This window comes from Dermacentor silvarum, chromosome 1, assembly GCF_013339745.2.
Source record: "Dermacentor silvarum isolate Dsil-2018 chromosome 1, BIME_Dsil_1.4, whole genome shotgun sequence".
NCBI lineage: Eukaryota > Metazoa > Arthropoda > Arachnida > Ixodida > Ixodidae > Dermacentor > Dermacentor silvarum.
Genome location: NC_051154.1, coordinates 38,648,056 through 38,665,870, shown reverse-complemented (window position 1 = coordinate 38,665,870; position 17,815 = coordinate 38,648,056). Strand labels below are relative to the sequence as shown.

The 17,815-nt window shown below is 48.1% G+C and overlaps 1 protein-coding gene across 1 annotated transcript; it reads left to right on the top strand.

The window, feature by feature from the left end:
- Nucleotides 1-2,709: 2,709 nt before the first annotated feature.
- LOC125942262 (uncharacterized) lies at nucleotides 2,710-12,426 on the top strand. The gene is made up of 2 exons (XM_049660440.1): nucleotides 2,710-4,402; nucleotides 12,058-12,426. The coding sequence occupies exon 1, from the start codon at nucleotides 2,710-2,712 to the stop codon at nucleotides 4,135-4,137; it is 1,428 nt and encodes a 475-aa protein (XP_049516397.1). The 3' UTR covers nucleotides 4,138-4,402; nucleotides 12,058-12,426.
- Nucleotides 12,427-17,815: the final 5,389 nt, after the last annotated feature.

Sequence of the window (17,815 nt, the reverse complement as noted above, 5' to 3'; positions counted from 1 at the left end):
TCCTAAATGTCAAAGAGATGAAGAGGAGGAAGCTATGGGGCAAGCAACTACGAATGCGGCAATCCCATAACGGAGACGTTTGTTGCGTGCACTTACGTAGCTGCAAGGGATGGCACATCGGGGACGTGCTTCCCCCCAACCCCCGCCCCACAATTTCGGTGTTAGTATGCGGCCTGCCCAGCCCCCCTTACCCATTCGCAGTTCGTGGGCCCATAGCCGCCTCCTCTTTGCCTCGCTGGCATTAAGGAAACCATGGAATGATATCTCACGACTCTTCCATCGTGTGGGTGTGCACAACGGTGCGCAGCGATGCTATCGAGATATTTTACAGCGTAAGCTGTTATGGGCTCATTCCAATAGCAGTTTCTGGTCGCGATGATGCCGCCGCCGCCCCGTAGCCGCTATCGCCGGAAATGCGAAAAAAAGTACCCGCTCTCCGCCAGGATCGAACCCAGGCCTGCTGCGTGGGAGTCGGATACTTCACCACTGAGCCACGCAAGCGCTTGCTATCACGCAGAAGAAAAATTCCCTTCATACGCGCCCTGCACCTCTGCGCCTGCGCGCATAGGCAGGCCGACCCGAGCCTCTGTCAGTATGGTGGGGCCATCTAGTTAACGTGCTTGCAACCGCCGCCTGCCACGAGATGCGATTCAGACGAGGCGCGCAATCAACGCTATCCCGATGTTAGATGTGCGCCACGTATGCTGGGTACCTCTTCGGTACACGTCATGGCCTCTCCTCGCAAGGTACGAACCGCTGCTGAGGAAGCGAATCGTAGAGCTACGTGCGCGGCTACAACGAGGCTTCATCGGACTGCTGTGCAGGGAGCATTAGAAGCCGCAGCTCACCGTCGACGCCGACGCCGGGCGGACAGTTCAGATAGTTCTCGTCAAACTCGAGGCGAAGACACTTTGCCGCGAAGACCTTGTTGTGCGTGGTGCCGAAATTGGAGCTACTCTTGCGCCGCTCAACCAGCTTACGCTGTGACTGTGCTGCGTGTGCCGCGCAGGCCTATGACCTTTTTTCCGCCGCTACTCCGACGGCATCAAAAAAGGGCTGACAAGCGACCGATCTACGCAGAAGACGCTGTGGTTTCGGAATTCGCTCGCACGGATACGGGATAGAGTGCTTCGCGGTGCGGCAGCGGTGCGGCGTCCGTGTCATGAAAATCGCGCATACGTCGATCACTGCACATTCCAGAGTAATCACTGGCGTTCGCGTGCCCTTTTTTTTCAATTGAGGGGTTTCACGAGCCAAAACCACGATCTGAATATAAGGCACGACATAGTTGGTGACTCGGGACTAATTTGGATAACTTGAGGTTCTTTAACGTGATCCCAATGTATGGTACATTGGTGTTTTTGCATTTCGCCCCGTAGAAATGCGGACGCCACCGCCGCCACGATTTGATCCCGCGACCACATGCTTAGTAGCGGTAACGACGAAGCCACTAAGCAAGCATGGCGGGTCCTAAATTCGACATGTATAAAATTTTCCTGACTTGCCTATAACTGATCAGACGAGACTGTTTCGCTATAGAATACGCAACAATATTACCAGAACATCGCGCATAGTAGGCGCGCACTGCGCCGAGAGATATATTGATAACAGTCATTATCCGGTGGAAAATATTCAACGGCAAAAAGGAAATCATAAAAAGAACTATGACAGCAGATAATAACAGACACTTGAACAGACCATAAAAACAACAATCTACGCGGTTTAAAACAAATTCCTACTGTACCCACCTGCTCAAGCGGCATCGGGAGAACTTGAAGATACGCACGAATGACGCACCCCTAACGGAGAAAGCTAGCTCAATACTACGCGAACAATTACCCTCTACGTGTTCACGCGATCTGATTTGCTTAAATAATTCCGCAAGACGTGAAAACCAAGCGCATAAAAAAACGCAGCTTGTGCTTCGTATACTGTTACTGTGACGTCGCCTTCAATGACACGGTGCTGATTACAGCCGTTGTTACAGCATCCATACAGGTTTCTTTCAGATATACCACATGATCGTTATGCTCCTTAATTTGCGTGTTTGTTCATATATTGTCATATATAGGTGCCAAACATTTATCAGTCGCCAATAAACAAGTACATAATTACGAAAGTAAAATACTTATGCAATGATACCGCGCCAATAAAAGTGTAATGAATTTGCACACCTTTGTCGTTGTCTTCTTGGCAGCCAAGCACGCGGCGTCGCACGATGATAAAGAAGCGCTCCCGCGTCTCCTCGTGGAATCGCAGCTCGTTCGTTCAATCGCCATTTTGCACAGTCGGACAAGAAAAGCACGAACCTCTCTCGGCGTTCTCACCGGCGAAGACGCCATCAGCGCATCACCAACCAGCTGTCGCTACCACTACCAAATACAAGAAAGCAGTTCGCCACGTACATTGACGCCACTGCCAGTGACGACGACCAGCAACTGCATCTGTGGATTGGGCTTATCAAGACGAGTGGATGGCGCCTTCTCTAGGCAACATGAACGACGTCCGTTAGCGCATCACCAGCCTTCTGAATCAGGGCAGCGATCAACAGGAATCTTTATCGCTCTGTTAGTCGAGGCCTCTTGTAGTGACGGCGACCTGCACCTGCCGTGATTGATCATGCTTATCAAGAAGGCTGAGTGGCACCTTCCTCGGCAGCAACATCGATCTGCGTCAGGGCATGAACAACCTGCTAACGCACGAACCAGCATGGCTGACATTCCGGAGCTATCGGAGTACACCGGGTCACGAAGCCGAGCGCTGCGGTGCTTACATCGGGCTGAGTGGAAGGCTTGCAACGCAGCGACTTCAAGCGATCCGCAGCTTGTTAATACCTTCCCCGCGCCCGAGAGCCGAAATGACGCCACTGCTTACCGTTCGCTGCTTCCGATACACGGTCGCCTTTCGCAGGATGCCAAAGCTCCGGTATTCGTGGCACAGCTGCGCACCTCGGCTACGCTTCCGCCAAGACAGCCTGCGAGGTCATCCCACACACCGCATAAGCCTCATGCGAGGCTGCTTTCCCGCAGAACGCCGGCAGCTCCTACCTTTGCGGCTGCAGACGCCAGGATCTCTTGCTTCTTTAACAGCTGCGCGGGCATCACGCTGGCCCGTGCTACAGCAGTTGCGCGCCTCCAGGATGTCGCAGTGGCTGCGGAAGTGAGCAATGACGACGATGTTGACGCCGTCCCAGTGGTCGCTCTTCTGGCCCAGGAGTTCGGTGAGCTGAAGGAACATCTGCGGCTGCTGGCACTGAGTCTCGGTCTTCACAATCAGCAGCTCCTACGCAGTTACCTATGCTTTCATCGTATTCGAGCAACCAGCTTCAGAGGCTGCGGCAAAAAGGTCCTCGCCGCACTTGAAGTTGCAGTGCCGCTGAATGTGCAGACCCTTGAGCGTTTCCTTGAGAAGATGGCAGAATACACACAGCAGGACGAGGTTGAAAGTCGGAACGCAATGAAACAGCCATGTGCAGCAGATGTCAACCAGGATGAACCCGACAGGCTGAATGCCGTGACGCAGTCATTCACCGACGCGGCGGAGGACGACTCCGTGTCTGCTCCCATGCAACCTGGAGAAAGACACCGGCGCCACCTGTTGGGTCCCTCCGAACTCAGCAGCTTCGTCCTGTGCAAAGCACCCCAGCCGTGCCACGACAATGACGACGGCGTCGACAATGACAACGAGGAGTTCTGCGCGCCGACACAGAATGGTGATTCTCCACCCCTGAAAGTCCGAGCCATGGTGAAGTACAGGAGGCAGAAGGAATCAGTGGCAGAAGAGGGCAACAAAGAGAATAAGACACAGCCTGTGAGGCCAAAAACCGGAATAGACGAGACTCCACCACCTTCCCCCGGCTTTGTTGCGGAGAGCGATCCTGAAGATCATGATGGCGACACGATCGCGGTCACAGCCAGGCACCCGCTGTTCGTTTTCGATGTGACCGGTGCGACTGTCTACCGGTGCGGCTGTCGGCCTGGCGGCGCCACTTGGTCGCCTATCATCGGAAGCGTCGGAAAGACATCGGGAAAGCGACCGAGCAGGGGGATGCGTCTGAAGAAGCCCACATGTGACACGGTCCCCGAACTCCCAAGTCAGGAGACTGCTGCAGGGGGAGGATGGATGCAGCCACACTAGCTGGAAGTCTCCTCGCAGTCAAAGGCATCGACAAAACTAACTGACATCGAAGAAGCTGACGGCAACTTAGATTTCAGCTCGAAGACCACAGATACTTCTCTAGCTGATACCACGGTGAGTAAAGCTGAGCAGACGAACCATCACTCAAGCATTATAACCACTTGCAGCCAACCGAAGATACTGTGGAGCCACAAGAACGTTTGGATGCTAATTGAAGAAGGCGGACTGCTGAGACGGTGACATGCCCGTACTTCACATGAGCGAAGTTACAGACAAGGGCTACTAATAAGGAGGATAGTACAGCTCAAGATTCTATTGACAAAGAGGGAAAAGAGGCTGCTGAAGCCTGCGCAAACAGGGAAATGCCGGCGGACAGTGCCAAGCCATCTTGCGCTGGGACAGCTTCTCAATACGCTTGAACGAGGAGTCCTCTCGTTGCCAGGCTGGTGTGGATGATTGTCTCGTTGTCTGAAATTTTGCGGACGATATTTGTGCGCGCTCGGCATATCTTCCGTGCTGCGTCGTCATACCCGTCCTCCCATCGTCGTGGCGTCGTGGGCCCAGCGACGCTTGGGTTTCCTGCTGTGCAACGATTGGGATCGCCTGAAGTTGGACGAAACGACGAATTGTGGACCTTAAACATTCCGCATACACCAACCACTATGGCACTTTATGACTGACTTCTTTATTATAAACATTTTCTATATTTATTAGCAATAGCACTTGACAACCATTGTTCAGTTAGTGTGCATGTGGTATAAATTTGAATATAGTGCTTCATATGTGGAGTGTTTTATTAAACTAAAGAAATATATTTCCACGCGCAAGTAAGTGTTCGGGTCATATCTTGTGCTGAACGCGTAACTCGGAAGTAACAACACCCTAACTTATTGTTCACACAAGGGTGTCGAACCGAAAAAAAAAATAGTGCTTCGGCTCTGTTTTGGGTTCAGCGCGCTTCGATTTCGTTCCGGTTCAGTTCCGGTTTGGATAATTTTTTTAAAGGTTCGCGAACCATTTGGCGAACCGGTTCATCACAGCAAACTTTATCCTAGCCCATAGTCAAATGTTGCAGAGCGCTATCGACTGTACATGGCGCATGCGCAGGCTTTGTCAGGAGGTGAAAGAAATGGGCATTCTGTCACATGGGAGACATAATGCAATATTTTCTTTTACACAAACACCAATTGAGTTTAATGTTCTGCAGCTACAGCATTCATACACATAAACACGGTCATCTTACGCAGTGTCGTCGCACGAGTTTGTGGCACGTGATGTGGTGCCTCGATGCGTCCTCCCTCTTTCCCGCGGTTCCTTTTAGGGTCAATCCTCGTGAAACGTCCCAGACCTCAAAAGTGACCATCGTGGTTCGCTTGGAAAAAATTGGGCTTGCTGATGGTTTTGTGAATGAGGTTTCACCCCTGTATTTTTCCCTTAATTCTTTTTTTCGCTGACGTAAGCGTTCGTTCAAGTATATGCGAAGAAGCAAAAGTTAGTTGGAGGTGACTTTTTAATCAAGTGTGACAATATGTACAATGGTAAACTTTATTTTAGAATATTCTACTGGCGCGGTTCTTTCATGTGAAGTCGTAGGTGAACACATTTATTAATGCTCTGCGTTTATTTGTCTCCGTTAAACAACAAAAGCTTGTGCGTTTTCAGAAATCTTTTGCATAAACATCGTTAACGTATCAGCCACAACGTTCTTGTACTATTTTTTTTCTTTCTAATTGTTTATGCTAAAAATAATTTTTGACAATAAAATCAAGTACTTTACCAAAAAAACTTCTAAATTTGGCATAAAGTCACTTTTTGACGATGTTCGGACCTAAAGCATACAAGCCCTCCAGATAGTAATACGTGAGATCGCTCGTTATACACACCAACCTTTCAGCTTGTGCTCTAGAATTGTGATTTCGAGTAAACTTTAGTTGACGCGCAAAAAAAAATTGAAATCCACAACCAATCTCATCGCCAGGCACTCTCGAATCTTTTTGTTCAGGTTCAGTTCTGGTTCGGGCACGTTCTAGGAATATCAGTTTGGGTTCAGTTCTGGCTAAATTCCGGTTCGCGTTCGGTTCAACACTCTGGTTGACGCTGTTTTCGTGTTCCGCCATGCACACAAGCGCCACTCGAGCCCTTATGCGTTCTGTAGGGAATATTTCCAAGCTGATCAGCAATATATCTACTTCAAAAAAAAATAATACTAAAAGAAAAAGAAAGTGGCTATTTCTTTTAAATGTAATCAATCAGACATCTCATATAAATTCTCAATTACACAACAGTTGTTTGTACCAAGTTCCAAGCTTTTCCAGTTCGCGATTCGATACCGCAATTATCATTTCGTGCAGTCCTTCGATTCTTGACTCTGTCCCCTTGTGGACATGTATATAATATTGTAGTGCATCATCATCGTCATCATCACCATCATATCATCATCATCATCATCATCATCATCATCATCATCATCATCATCATCAGGAAGGAGAGGTGTGCGTGCTTACAATACCCTCCCGAAGAACGTCTACCGTACTGATATATTAAAATGTTGCCTCGTTACGCGAGTGATAATCAGCGGCGCCACGCAGAAGAAATTCGCCAATTTTGCAGCAAAATGCTTACATGCGACTAGGAGTTCTCCAAAACTCTATACGCGTGTTTACACGGTGTCTTTCAATGAGTTAATGGAGACATAAGAGGGTGTTGTGCAGGTGAACCTTGAAGTGTGTTTTGCTGCCTGTTTCAAACCGCATAATGAACGCTTGTAAAGTTTTCGCGCTGCCCTCCGAGAACCGAATATGGCAATAATTCTATATTTGGAGAGAGTGGCCAACAAGTTTTCGCTGATCTGAACGGAGATTTCTATCGGTATCAAGTTTATTAAGTTTTAGCAGCTAATTACTTATTCAGGTGTTTAAAGTATTTGCAAGAGTATTTCACGAACCGCTTAAAGTTGAACAAACTCAACTTGCCACAAAGTAGACATTTTAGGAGAACGGTGCAAATCTTACGAATGATTTGTGAGGAGGGCTTCAAGTGTTTTAGTTAAAGGTGGCCTTTGCAAAAAAAAAAATCCCTAATTGAAATTCTTTGAAGCGCTATACGGCTGTTATTTGAATTTTTTTCCCGAGTTCTGAACTATACATGACATCATGTTCATACTCGGCGGAAGTGAGGGTGAAGTAAGGGTTGATGTACTTTGGGCATAATTACGAACGTTGCAAATATCGCTCAATGCCCGCTTTCTGCCACCCTATTGCGTTACACGAGGTTTTTAGTAGGCTTCCCCACTGCCCTCTACGAAATAAAGGAGGCACTTTATACAGGGAGTCCAACTATCATGCACCAAGATTTTAAAATATGCAAATGCCACGTAGCTGGACCGAACCAAGGTAATGTTATTTGCCGTCGCTTGGAGATACACTCGAACCCGAATATATTGAACCCACTTATAACAAAACATTGTGCATATAATGCGATAAAGTGTCAATGAGGAAATTGCAGAGCAATAACAAAAATTTCCCGATACAGCTTTCTGTTAATGCTCAATACATGCTACATACAAGTTCTTTTCCGGGTGGTAAAGAAGCCCTCGAATGCACGCAATATTGCCGCGCGACTGGCCGCACGAGGCACTTTGGAGCTACAATAAATGGTAAGATCGCGACCAATCTAAAAATGAATGAGAAGCGGAATGCAGCAATAATGAAACACAGAGCACTTTGAGCTTCAATAAATACGAGGTGTATGGTGCGAGAAACTTGGACAAATGTAATGGTGTCTGGCTAACGTTAGCTAATGTAATTCTGAGCTTGAAGTGAGAAATCTTGTCAAGGTTGGAGATTAACCAGAGGTTGGAGGACCGGCAGGCTTTGGAGGACCTAAGGTAGAACAACAAATGAGGCAGCAGCGCAAGATGACATGATTAGGGTTTATTTTAATGTCGGAGAAGCGGAGAGCAAATTAGTTTTGAACAAAGACTAAGGAACATGTATGAAAATAAATGGACGGCCTTAAGTGCACGCACGGCTTTCTGTATACCTCAAAAGCGAGGACACGGAATGGAGTAAGTAGTCAAAAATGTTGTCAACCATGTACAGTGTAATTGAAAGTGTTATTAGACAACCAGAAGTCATAAATAAGAAAGTGAGAGAAACTGAGACCGTAAATTGGATCCAAAGGATGGAAACAAACATGGCCATTGCGATATACAAAAATGGCAAGAAAGAAATCATGAGGTAAAATCTGCACGATAACATAAAGGACAGAGCCTTGTTATTTGAAGCCGAGCTGGCTGGCTGAGGACAACAATATAATACCGAGCAAGAATGCGCCACTGGATGAGGCGTGTGAGGGCTGCATTATAAGCGCGTAATCGACTCAGCACATGGTAATGGAATGCCAAGTTATTCACCCAATTTGACTTCTAGGGAGTGCCCACCTGCCAGGAGCGTTTGGATTCAAAGAAGATGGAAAGATTAACTAGTCATCGATCGAGGTAAGCAAGAGGCGTTCAGAATGTTCCTGGTAAAAAATCAGGCAAGAGCTAGTCATTGCAATTGTATAACGTACCATATAGTGATAGAGATGTTAAATGCGAAAGATCGAGATCATATAGACAAAAGGCTAGATGGCGATAGATGTAGTAGAACGTGAATAAATCAAACAGGTTAGGCGACTATTTGTCTCCACCCTGTTTCAAAGGCGATGTCAATAAACATAATCATCATCATCGGAAGCGCAAGAGATGAGCCCGGCCGCAGTGCACGCTTAATAGATGACGTGATTCGGCGACGGATACGGTGTATCGTTGCATTGCTTGCTTGCTAATCGCATTAACATCGACATTCATGGTAAGATGGTATCTGCGGATTTTTACTTTGTTAGCTAGTTGGGTGTTAGTTTTACAGGGAAGCGGTTTATGGCTAAGCTTCTGTACATTTTTCGTGAGCGTGGGCAAAAATGTAGGCCGATCTTGGTGATAGTGCAAAAAAAGTTCAAGCGCAATGGCACATCCACCTGTGGACTCCGGGTAGTGCGCTCCTTGACCTATAACGCGCGCTTGAACTGCCCTTCTGCCACCTGGGACTCAAAGAGGTCCAAGGAACAAGCGTAACGGCTACTACAATCGGGTCTCAGCCGAAAAGGCCGATCCGCGTCGGCCCTGTCTACGTTTGCATCGCCCTCTCTTTGTCAGCGTTCCAACGCCTTGTGTGCTTAGTTTTCTGACGCTCTACCAGGACGGCGTCACCGTCGCGCGTGTGTATAAGACAAGGTAAGGTTCTCCATTTTGAATTTCACTTCACTTCTCTCGTGGTAATCGAGAGGCCGCGTTCAGTGCGCACTCCCGGCGACGATTGCATTCTCGTCTCTGTTCCTTCCGTCGCTCTACGTAGATGCATTGCTCCTCGGGAGTCCGGGCAATACGCGGCCACCTAATTCTGTGTCATCTCTGTGTCATGTGGCAAACAGCTTCGCTGGTGATCCACCTTCACAGAGTGGAATTGCTCATGATTTTTTTTTTCAATCTTATAGAGTATAACAGTTCTGATATTCTCGTAGAAACCAGTACACCATTTGAAAGGACATAATACATATAACGAAGTAAGCAATTTTCAAATTTTTTTTTTGTTTTTACTTATTCACAGCCGAACACGCGGCGTTGCGCCATCAGAAAGCACTGTTTCCGCGTGTCTCCGTGCAGTTGACGCTCGTTCAGAGAAGACAACGAAAAAGAAGCCTAGGTCGCCATCTTCCAGCAGCCGGAACCGTTCCAGACAGGCAAGGAAGTCTCACTGATTCAAGTGCACTTCTGTCGCAAGAGATCAATACAAGAAGAGGTCAGTATCGTCATGGCCAGAGGATCTGCAGCGCCTGAACCTCGATGAAAGGCAAGATGCGCTGCCGTTGCCGAATCCGCTGCTCAGTTGCACGAGGAACGACAACATACGCCTCTTCTTGAGAAGCCTCGAGAGCCTGTAGCTTCGGCGCTGTGTCGTAACCAACCCGTCAAGAGCCACCGAGGACTACCTGGGCGTTGTCGGCAAACAATACCTCCGTCAGTGCGTCACCAACGAACTTATGCAGCGCAACTAGCTGCATAAATCCTGTTCGCTACGTACATCGAGGCCAGTGCTAGTGACGGTGACCAGCTGCTGCAGCTGCGGATCCTGCTACTCCCGACGGTTTACCAGAACCTACCTCGGCAGCAACAATGCTCTGCGTCAGCGCATCACCTACGTGCTGATGCACCGACCAGTATTCTGAACATTCCGGAGCTATTGGAAAGCACCATGCAATCGGGTCATGTGCTGCAGCCCTTAAAACCGGCTGTGCGCGGCGCTTCGTCCAATACAACTTCCAGACACCCGGGATTTGTGTGCTTGTCCACGTGCATATGCCGAATTGGCGTGACTGGTTGCCGTTCGCCACCCCCAGCACATGATCGCCATTCAGTAATCACGGAAACTCAAGGATTTGTGGCACTGCTGCGCAGTTCGCCTCAGCTTACGACAAGACCACCTGAAAAGTCATCATTCACCAAGCCGCCAGCGCGACTGGACTCCTGCTGCACACCTGGTCCTCTCGCCTTCTTTACTGCTTTCACCGTGAGCTGTTGCGTTTTTGACAAGAGCTTCGTGAGCGTCGCGCTAGTACGCATTGCAGCAGTTGCACGCCTCAAGGATGACGTAGACGCTGCGCAGGTGAGGAATGGCGACGCTGTTGGGGCCCTCCCGATGGTTGCACTTCTGGCACAGGAAGGCGACCAGCTGGGCGAACATTTGCTGCTGGCCCTGGGTCTCGACCTGCTTAACCAGCGGCTCCAACGCAGCTATATTCGCCTACACTGCCTTCAAGCAAATTGCCATGGAGGTCTCGGCAGTAAGGTCCTGGCGGGAGTCAAACTTGCACGACCGTTCGTTATGCAGAGCGTCGAACCTTTCCTCTACAGGACGGCAAGATACAGGCAGCAGGATGGAGAAGAAACGTTGAATGCAGTAGCACAGCCATACGCAGAAGGCGTCAACCAGGATGAACGCAACAGTCTGAACGCAGTCACGCAGTCACTCAACGACGAAGGGGAGGAAGAGGACCGGATGGAAGACTCCATCTGTGCTCCCATGCAACCAGAGGAAAATCACCGCCGTGTCCTGTCGGGTCTACCCGAGCTCAGCTTCGACCTAGGCGAAGTACCGCAGCCGGGCCGCGATTACAAAGGCGGCGACGATGAGAACGAGGAGTTTATCACGCCGACCCAAAAGGACGATTCTCCACCCCTATATGTCCATGCCTTGCTGAAGTACCGTATAGAGAGAGGATCAGTGGTGCAAGAGGGTAACAACGATGACAATAAACCGACGTTATCGCCCATAAAAACAACCGACGAGACTCCGCTACTTTCCCCCGGCTTCTTTCATGAGACCGTTCCTGAAGAAGATGATGGTGACTCGAACATCGTCGCAGCCCAGCCCTCACCGTCCCTTCTCGATGTGCCCAGTGCGACTCTCTGCGAAGAGTACGTGACACCTGGCAGTGTTACTCCCTCGCCCGTCATCGGAAGCATCGAAAAGACGTCAGGAAAGCCACCGATTAGGGGGATGAGTCTCAAGAAACCCATTTGTAACACAATACCAGAATTTCCTAGTCAGGAGAGCGCTGCAGGAGCAGAATGGATGCAGCAGCAACAGCAGCAGCAGATGGAAGCCTCGTCGCGATCAAAGGCATCCAAGAAACTGGCTTACATCGCAGAAGCACACGACGATAAAAACTTGGGCTCAAGGACATACCAACGAGTATTTAAGCATCGCAACCATTCTCAGCCCACAAAAGGTACCTGTGGAACCGCATCAAAGCATATATTGTTATAAGGGAAGCCTGACTGCTGAAGACGGTGACGTGCCCGTACTTCATATGAGCGAGGTTATGTACCTCGACACAACGGCTACTGATAAGGAAGGTACTACTGCTCAGGATTCTACTGTCAATGAGGGGAAAAAGGCTGCTGAAGCCTGCACAAGCAGTGAAATACCGGCAGACACTCGCAACCCACCATCTGGCACTGTGGCAACTTCTGAACAAGGTTGAACGAGGAGTTCTGCCCTGACTAGGCTGGAGTGGACGATGGTCTCGTTGTCCTTAATCTGGCTGATGATCTTTGTGCGCGCTCGGTATTTCAGACGTTTTGCGTTGTCATAGCCATCCTGCCGTCCTCGTTGCATGGCCCCAACGACGCTTGGATGTCCTTCTGTGGACGCTCGTGCAGTGACCAGGATAGCATGCAGTTGGACGAGACGACGTAATGCGAGACTGCAACATCTCGCATACATTGACGACGGTGGGACGTGTGGAACAGACTTGTGGTCATATATTCTCATTTTTTAGAAATAATCTACGAGGACCTTTGATATGTTAGTGTACTCGCGGTGTTTGATCTTGAATATAGTGCTTCCTTTGGCGTATTTGATACAATTAAAGAAATAGGATTTGACGCGCAATCTTGGGACTATCTTTGCTTGCTGACCGTGTTAGCCGGAAGTGACCGACGACACCTTCACTTACGGCTAACACGGTATTCGTGTTTCGAACACTTGCGGGCACTTGCGAGCAATGAACAGAATATTTCCAAGATGTTTACGAATATCTTCATGCCAATAAAAATATTATTAATGGAAGAAGAAGAAAGTGACTATTATAAATGTAATCAATCAACCATCTCATCTGAAATCTCAATTACACACTGGTTATTAGGGTCGATTTGCAGGCCAATTTTGAAGTGTGTGGGTAGTTCTGGCTATATGGAAATGGTTAAACCTTCGTTTTCTGCGTGTTTAGACGCGCATAGGAAATGGTTACAAAGCTTTTTCCCTGCTCTGGGAGAATGGAAAGAGGCAGTAACGTTACATTTGGAGAAACTTGACGTGTTATGTCTGATTTGTACAGAAATTTTAAACTGTATATTTCATTACCAGCCTTTCCAGCAAGTTACTTATTCAGGCGTTGGAAAACTTTGCAAGCGTATTTTTCGAGCCGCTTAAAAAGTTTCGCTGGTATCTTGGAAGAACTCAACGTGCCACAAAGTTTGTAGTAGGTTTGAAGTAGGATGTCTGTAGTAGATTTCGCCGCTACCCTCTCTGAACTAATGGAGGCAACTTGTATATATTACGTAGAAGTAAGGGGTCAGGTTACTGTTGACGTTTCGTTTAAGCGAAGTTCATATTTGTCGGTTAAATAGGGGCATCTGAAGTAAACAAATAAATAAGTTATTTCATTTATTAATTAGTTAGAAATTATTAAATAAATAATTAATATGAGGGTGAATCAGAAAGTCCTTGCCCCTATTTTTTATTAGCCAAAATACGGTACATCCAGGCAATTACAAAGATATGTACTATTCTACGTACCTTACACTATTTTTCCATATGGTCCCCACACGGGTTCAGACATTTGTCGAATCACGGCACAAAATTTTAGATGCCCCTGTGGTATAATTCGTCCGGCAGACTGTGGAACCACCGCTCATTGTCATGAAAGTCTTCACGGCCTTTTCAGAACTCACAACACCACCACTTCACACTTCTCAAAGCGAGACACCTTTCCCCACACATGGGCGGCATTTTCCTGTGGATTGCGATGGGCATTCGTCCCTTGCTCCAAAACGAATCACACTTAGTAGCTCGTACGCCTAGGACGTGTGAAGCACAACTGCCATCGTCAAACACTGACAGCAGCCGGGCCGGTTCAAGAAAGGTTTACCGCTGGGAATGAATATGGTGCTTTCGCATTTACAGCCGCAATTTGCCTAAAAAACAAATAGGATGAAATGCTTGCTCCTATTATATATATATATATATATATATATATATATATATTCACCATCGAATATGGTTCTTTCGCCTTTACAGCCGTAATGTGCCTAAAAAACAAATAGGAGGCAATGCTTGCTCCTATTATACAGGGTGTTTCAGCGCACATTTTCAAAAGTTCTTAAAGGTTGCCTGTGGTAGATAGCACAAATCTAGTTCATGAGCTGGTCTATCAGAAGAGGCGGACATTACTTGCACAAGAAATTGAAATGCATAATCGAATAATTAAGAAACATTCACTAATTAAGTTTTTACCTAATTACCTGATGGGCTCATATTGCAATTTACAAATTGTAGCCGTGGAGTTCGCAAGGCGGATCCACTTGGAACGAATTCTCGGGATGACACCAGTTTAGAGATATTAATTCCCGAACTTTGCGAAGAAATGCATTGGCGTTCCAGTTAGGTTCTTAACAAAACGTCGCTTTGTGCATTGAAGCACAATATTAACTGGAACGCCAATGCATTTCTTCGCAAAGTTCGGGAATTAATATCTCGAAACTGGCGTTATCTCGAGAATTCGGTCCAAGTGGATCCACCTTGCGAACTCCACGGCTACAATTTGTAAATTGCAATATGGGTCATCAGGCAATTAGTTAAAAAGTTAATTATTAAACTTCTGTTAATTATTTGATTATGCAGTTCAATTTCTTGTGCAAGTAATGTCCGCCTCTTCGAGTAGACCAGCTCATGAACTAGAAACGTGCTATCTCCCACAGGCGACCTTTAAGAATTTTTGAAAGTGTTCGCTGAAACACCCTGTATATATACATGTATATACTGGGAGAACTATTTGCAATTTTGACGACACGGACACCGCACCGCGACCGGGCCACGAAGCACTCTACCAGTGATCCATGCGAACCGATTCAGAAACCATTGCATGTGATGCACTTAGATCAGTCTCTTGGTCAAGTTCTCTTTCGATGCCTTCGTCGGAAGAGCGCTTCCAAAAGAAATTGGGAGATCAATGCTACGTTCCGTTCTTCGTATCCTCAAGATGGAAACGTTGTGAAGTGTTATACTATCGTTTACGAAATATCAAAGAGGTGAAGAGGAGGAAGCTTTGGGGCCAGCAACTACGAATGGGCAAACCCATAACGGCGACGATGGTTGTATGCAGTGGCGTAGCCAAGGAGTAGCACACCGGGCATGTGCTTCACCCCACCCGCCACCCCGAAATTTCTGTGTTAGCATGCAGCCTGCCCACCTCCTTACCCCCTCACCATCCCTAGTACCCGGTCAAAGGCGTGACTCCCCCCTCCCCCACCCTGAAAATAAATTTCTGGCTATGCCACCGGTTCTGTGCTCGTGGCATTTTCAGTCAGATGACTTCCTTTTTCCACCTAAGAGAACTTACATGGTTGACTGCTTTTTTTTCCCCTTTAGGGCACGGATCCCTTTAACTAAATTGGTGTGTACCTATACAGCCCTCAATTGTTTTATTTTGCACAGTCGCCTACATCGCTCCGGTTATAAATATACAATCATTTCGCCTTTCAACGTGAATCACGAGTACACACGGTTGTTGCTAGTCTGGAATGATTTTCCACTAAGATGATTAATGGGCTCTAATAGAGTCAGCCGCGGTAAACAGCATTTAATTCGCTCCTATATTAATGTGAGTGCCGGAGCATGTTTCAGCAATAATAAATCTTAGATTATACGAAAGCGTTGCATGAATGCATACCCGCAGTGGTGACTTAAGGGCGCGCGTTGCGCTGCTGAGCCCATCGGTTTTCAGCAGCACGATGGTCGCGGGTTCGGTCAATGCCATAGTGGCCGCACTTCGATAAGGGTGAAATGCACAAACGCTCATGTACTTAGATTCAGACGCACGTGAAAGAACCTCAGGTGGTCAAAATGAGTCCTCACTACAGCATGACTGGTAATGAGATCGTGGTTTTATTACGTAAAACCCCATAATTTCATTTTATTGCGATATCAACTATATGGACACTCCGGTGCATTTCCTCCGTCGTCGTTGGCGTCACTGTGATGTTCCATATAAAGTCGAAGTGCGATAACATGGCGGAGGCGCGCCGTATGTTGTGGGTGCGAGTGAAAACGTGCGACGGTGAGCCGAGGGTGGTCGCTCAATACCGTGCGCGCAAGGGGTGGAGGCGGCTAGGAAGAGCGCCGTCTTCCATCTACTCTGTCTACGCCGTCTTCCATCTACTCCATCTACGCCGTCTGCCGTCTTCCAGTGTTCTACTAATAATTTGCTTAAGAGAACAGCGAAAAATATTCTAATGGTTTCTTTGGCATAGCACGAACTTGCTAGTTTAACCCTTCGCACAAGTTAGGTGAAACAACCTGCACGTTTAAGTTCCGTTCGCCTTACCGCATGCGTGGTCTAGGGCACAAAACACACCTTGCATAGAAGTTCAATAACGTTCCCCAGCACACCATCCTGCGGCGTAGAACGGAACAATGGAGCGCGCTCTCGTCGTTTTTAACACTGCATATTTCGACACTCTGGCCGACACCGGCCTGGGACGGCCCAACACGTGATCCCCAAAATGAGATGATACCTCCTCCTTAGGAATATTTGGGGAACCACGGGAAATAAGAGAAAATCATGCCCTCGTCTTGGTTTGCCGAAAAGCGGCACACTTGGCGAATGAACTACGTGAATAAAAAAAGATAGAAGTATATGTATATAAATATGGGGTGCCGATGAAGCCGTGCCAAATCCGGAGCAGCCGTCGTCGCGGGTCTGTGTGTGCGTGTCTTTTGTATGGCACAAAAAAAAGGAGAAAGGCACCTCGGCGCACGACCAGGCCACAGAATCTATGGAGCCTGCTTCGGCTTCTCCCAGTGACACGTGTCCCCCAATTTGTCTTGTCAGGAAAACCGAGCGGCGTCGGGAGGTGCGCGAGCCAAAGAGCCCGACGCGGAGGATACGGCAGTGCGCGCGCGGGCTCCGGGCGACGCATGTGTGTGTACGCGGAACGCACCGCTCTATCCAATGGAGAGGACGACAGCTGGATCGGCCTAGATTAGAATCGATCGACGTTTTGGGGCTTGCACCCCCCCTTCCCTCCGCGGGCCGCTCCTATAGAGCGAGGGCCGCGTTCTCTGCTGCCGAGGAAGGCCGCGGTTGCGCCAAATGCATGCGGAGGGGAAAAAAAAGAGCCTCGATCCCTTCCTGACCGCCGGGTGTGTCTGCGTATTTGGCCGCGCAGAGTAGTTGCACTCCCGTCGTCACGGAGCGGAGCAGAATGCGCGGGAACTCGATCCGAAACGGTGCTCAATTCGCATTTTGCGAACACGCGCGGGCGTATAGTGCATCAGGCAAGGCAGCTATTCGCGACGCTTCTCGGAACGCGTTGAAAACAGTGTCTCAGGTAGCCGGCACTGCTTTGCGCAAGCTTCGCCCCCGCTGAAAACTTGTGGCTCGCCGACGATCGAAATGGGACACCGCGTACACGCTTGAAACTGCGACGCGCTGCGTAAATTCTACTGCATTGACGCAAATCGGCGAAATAAAGGAATCGGCGAACGGAAGTATGCACGAATCATAGCTATGGATTGTGCACTTCGATAGTGGTACACATATTTTATGCTAGCTAACAGAAAGGTGAGTGAGTCCTTTTAGTATAGAAAAAAAATGTGCCCCTGACAATTGTTGTGCTGAACGTAATAAGAAGGAAATTTGGGGGCAGCCGCTGTGATCCTAGGTTATGTCATTGTTACTTGCCATTAAAGAGCTGCTTCTGTGTGAAACATTAAATTACCTTTACAGAATACATCTTGCAATTCGCGCCTGTATAATTGTCTTCACAATACCATTGCTCTGTTTTCTTTTTGCG

What these genes read in the sequence shown, in the direction of transcription:
- LOC125942262 (XM_049660440.1), top strand. Translation starts at nt 2,710, where the DNA reads ATGGCTGACATTCCGGAGCTATCGGAGTACACCGGGTCACGAAGCCGA.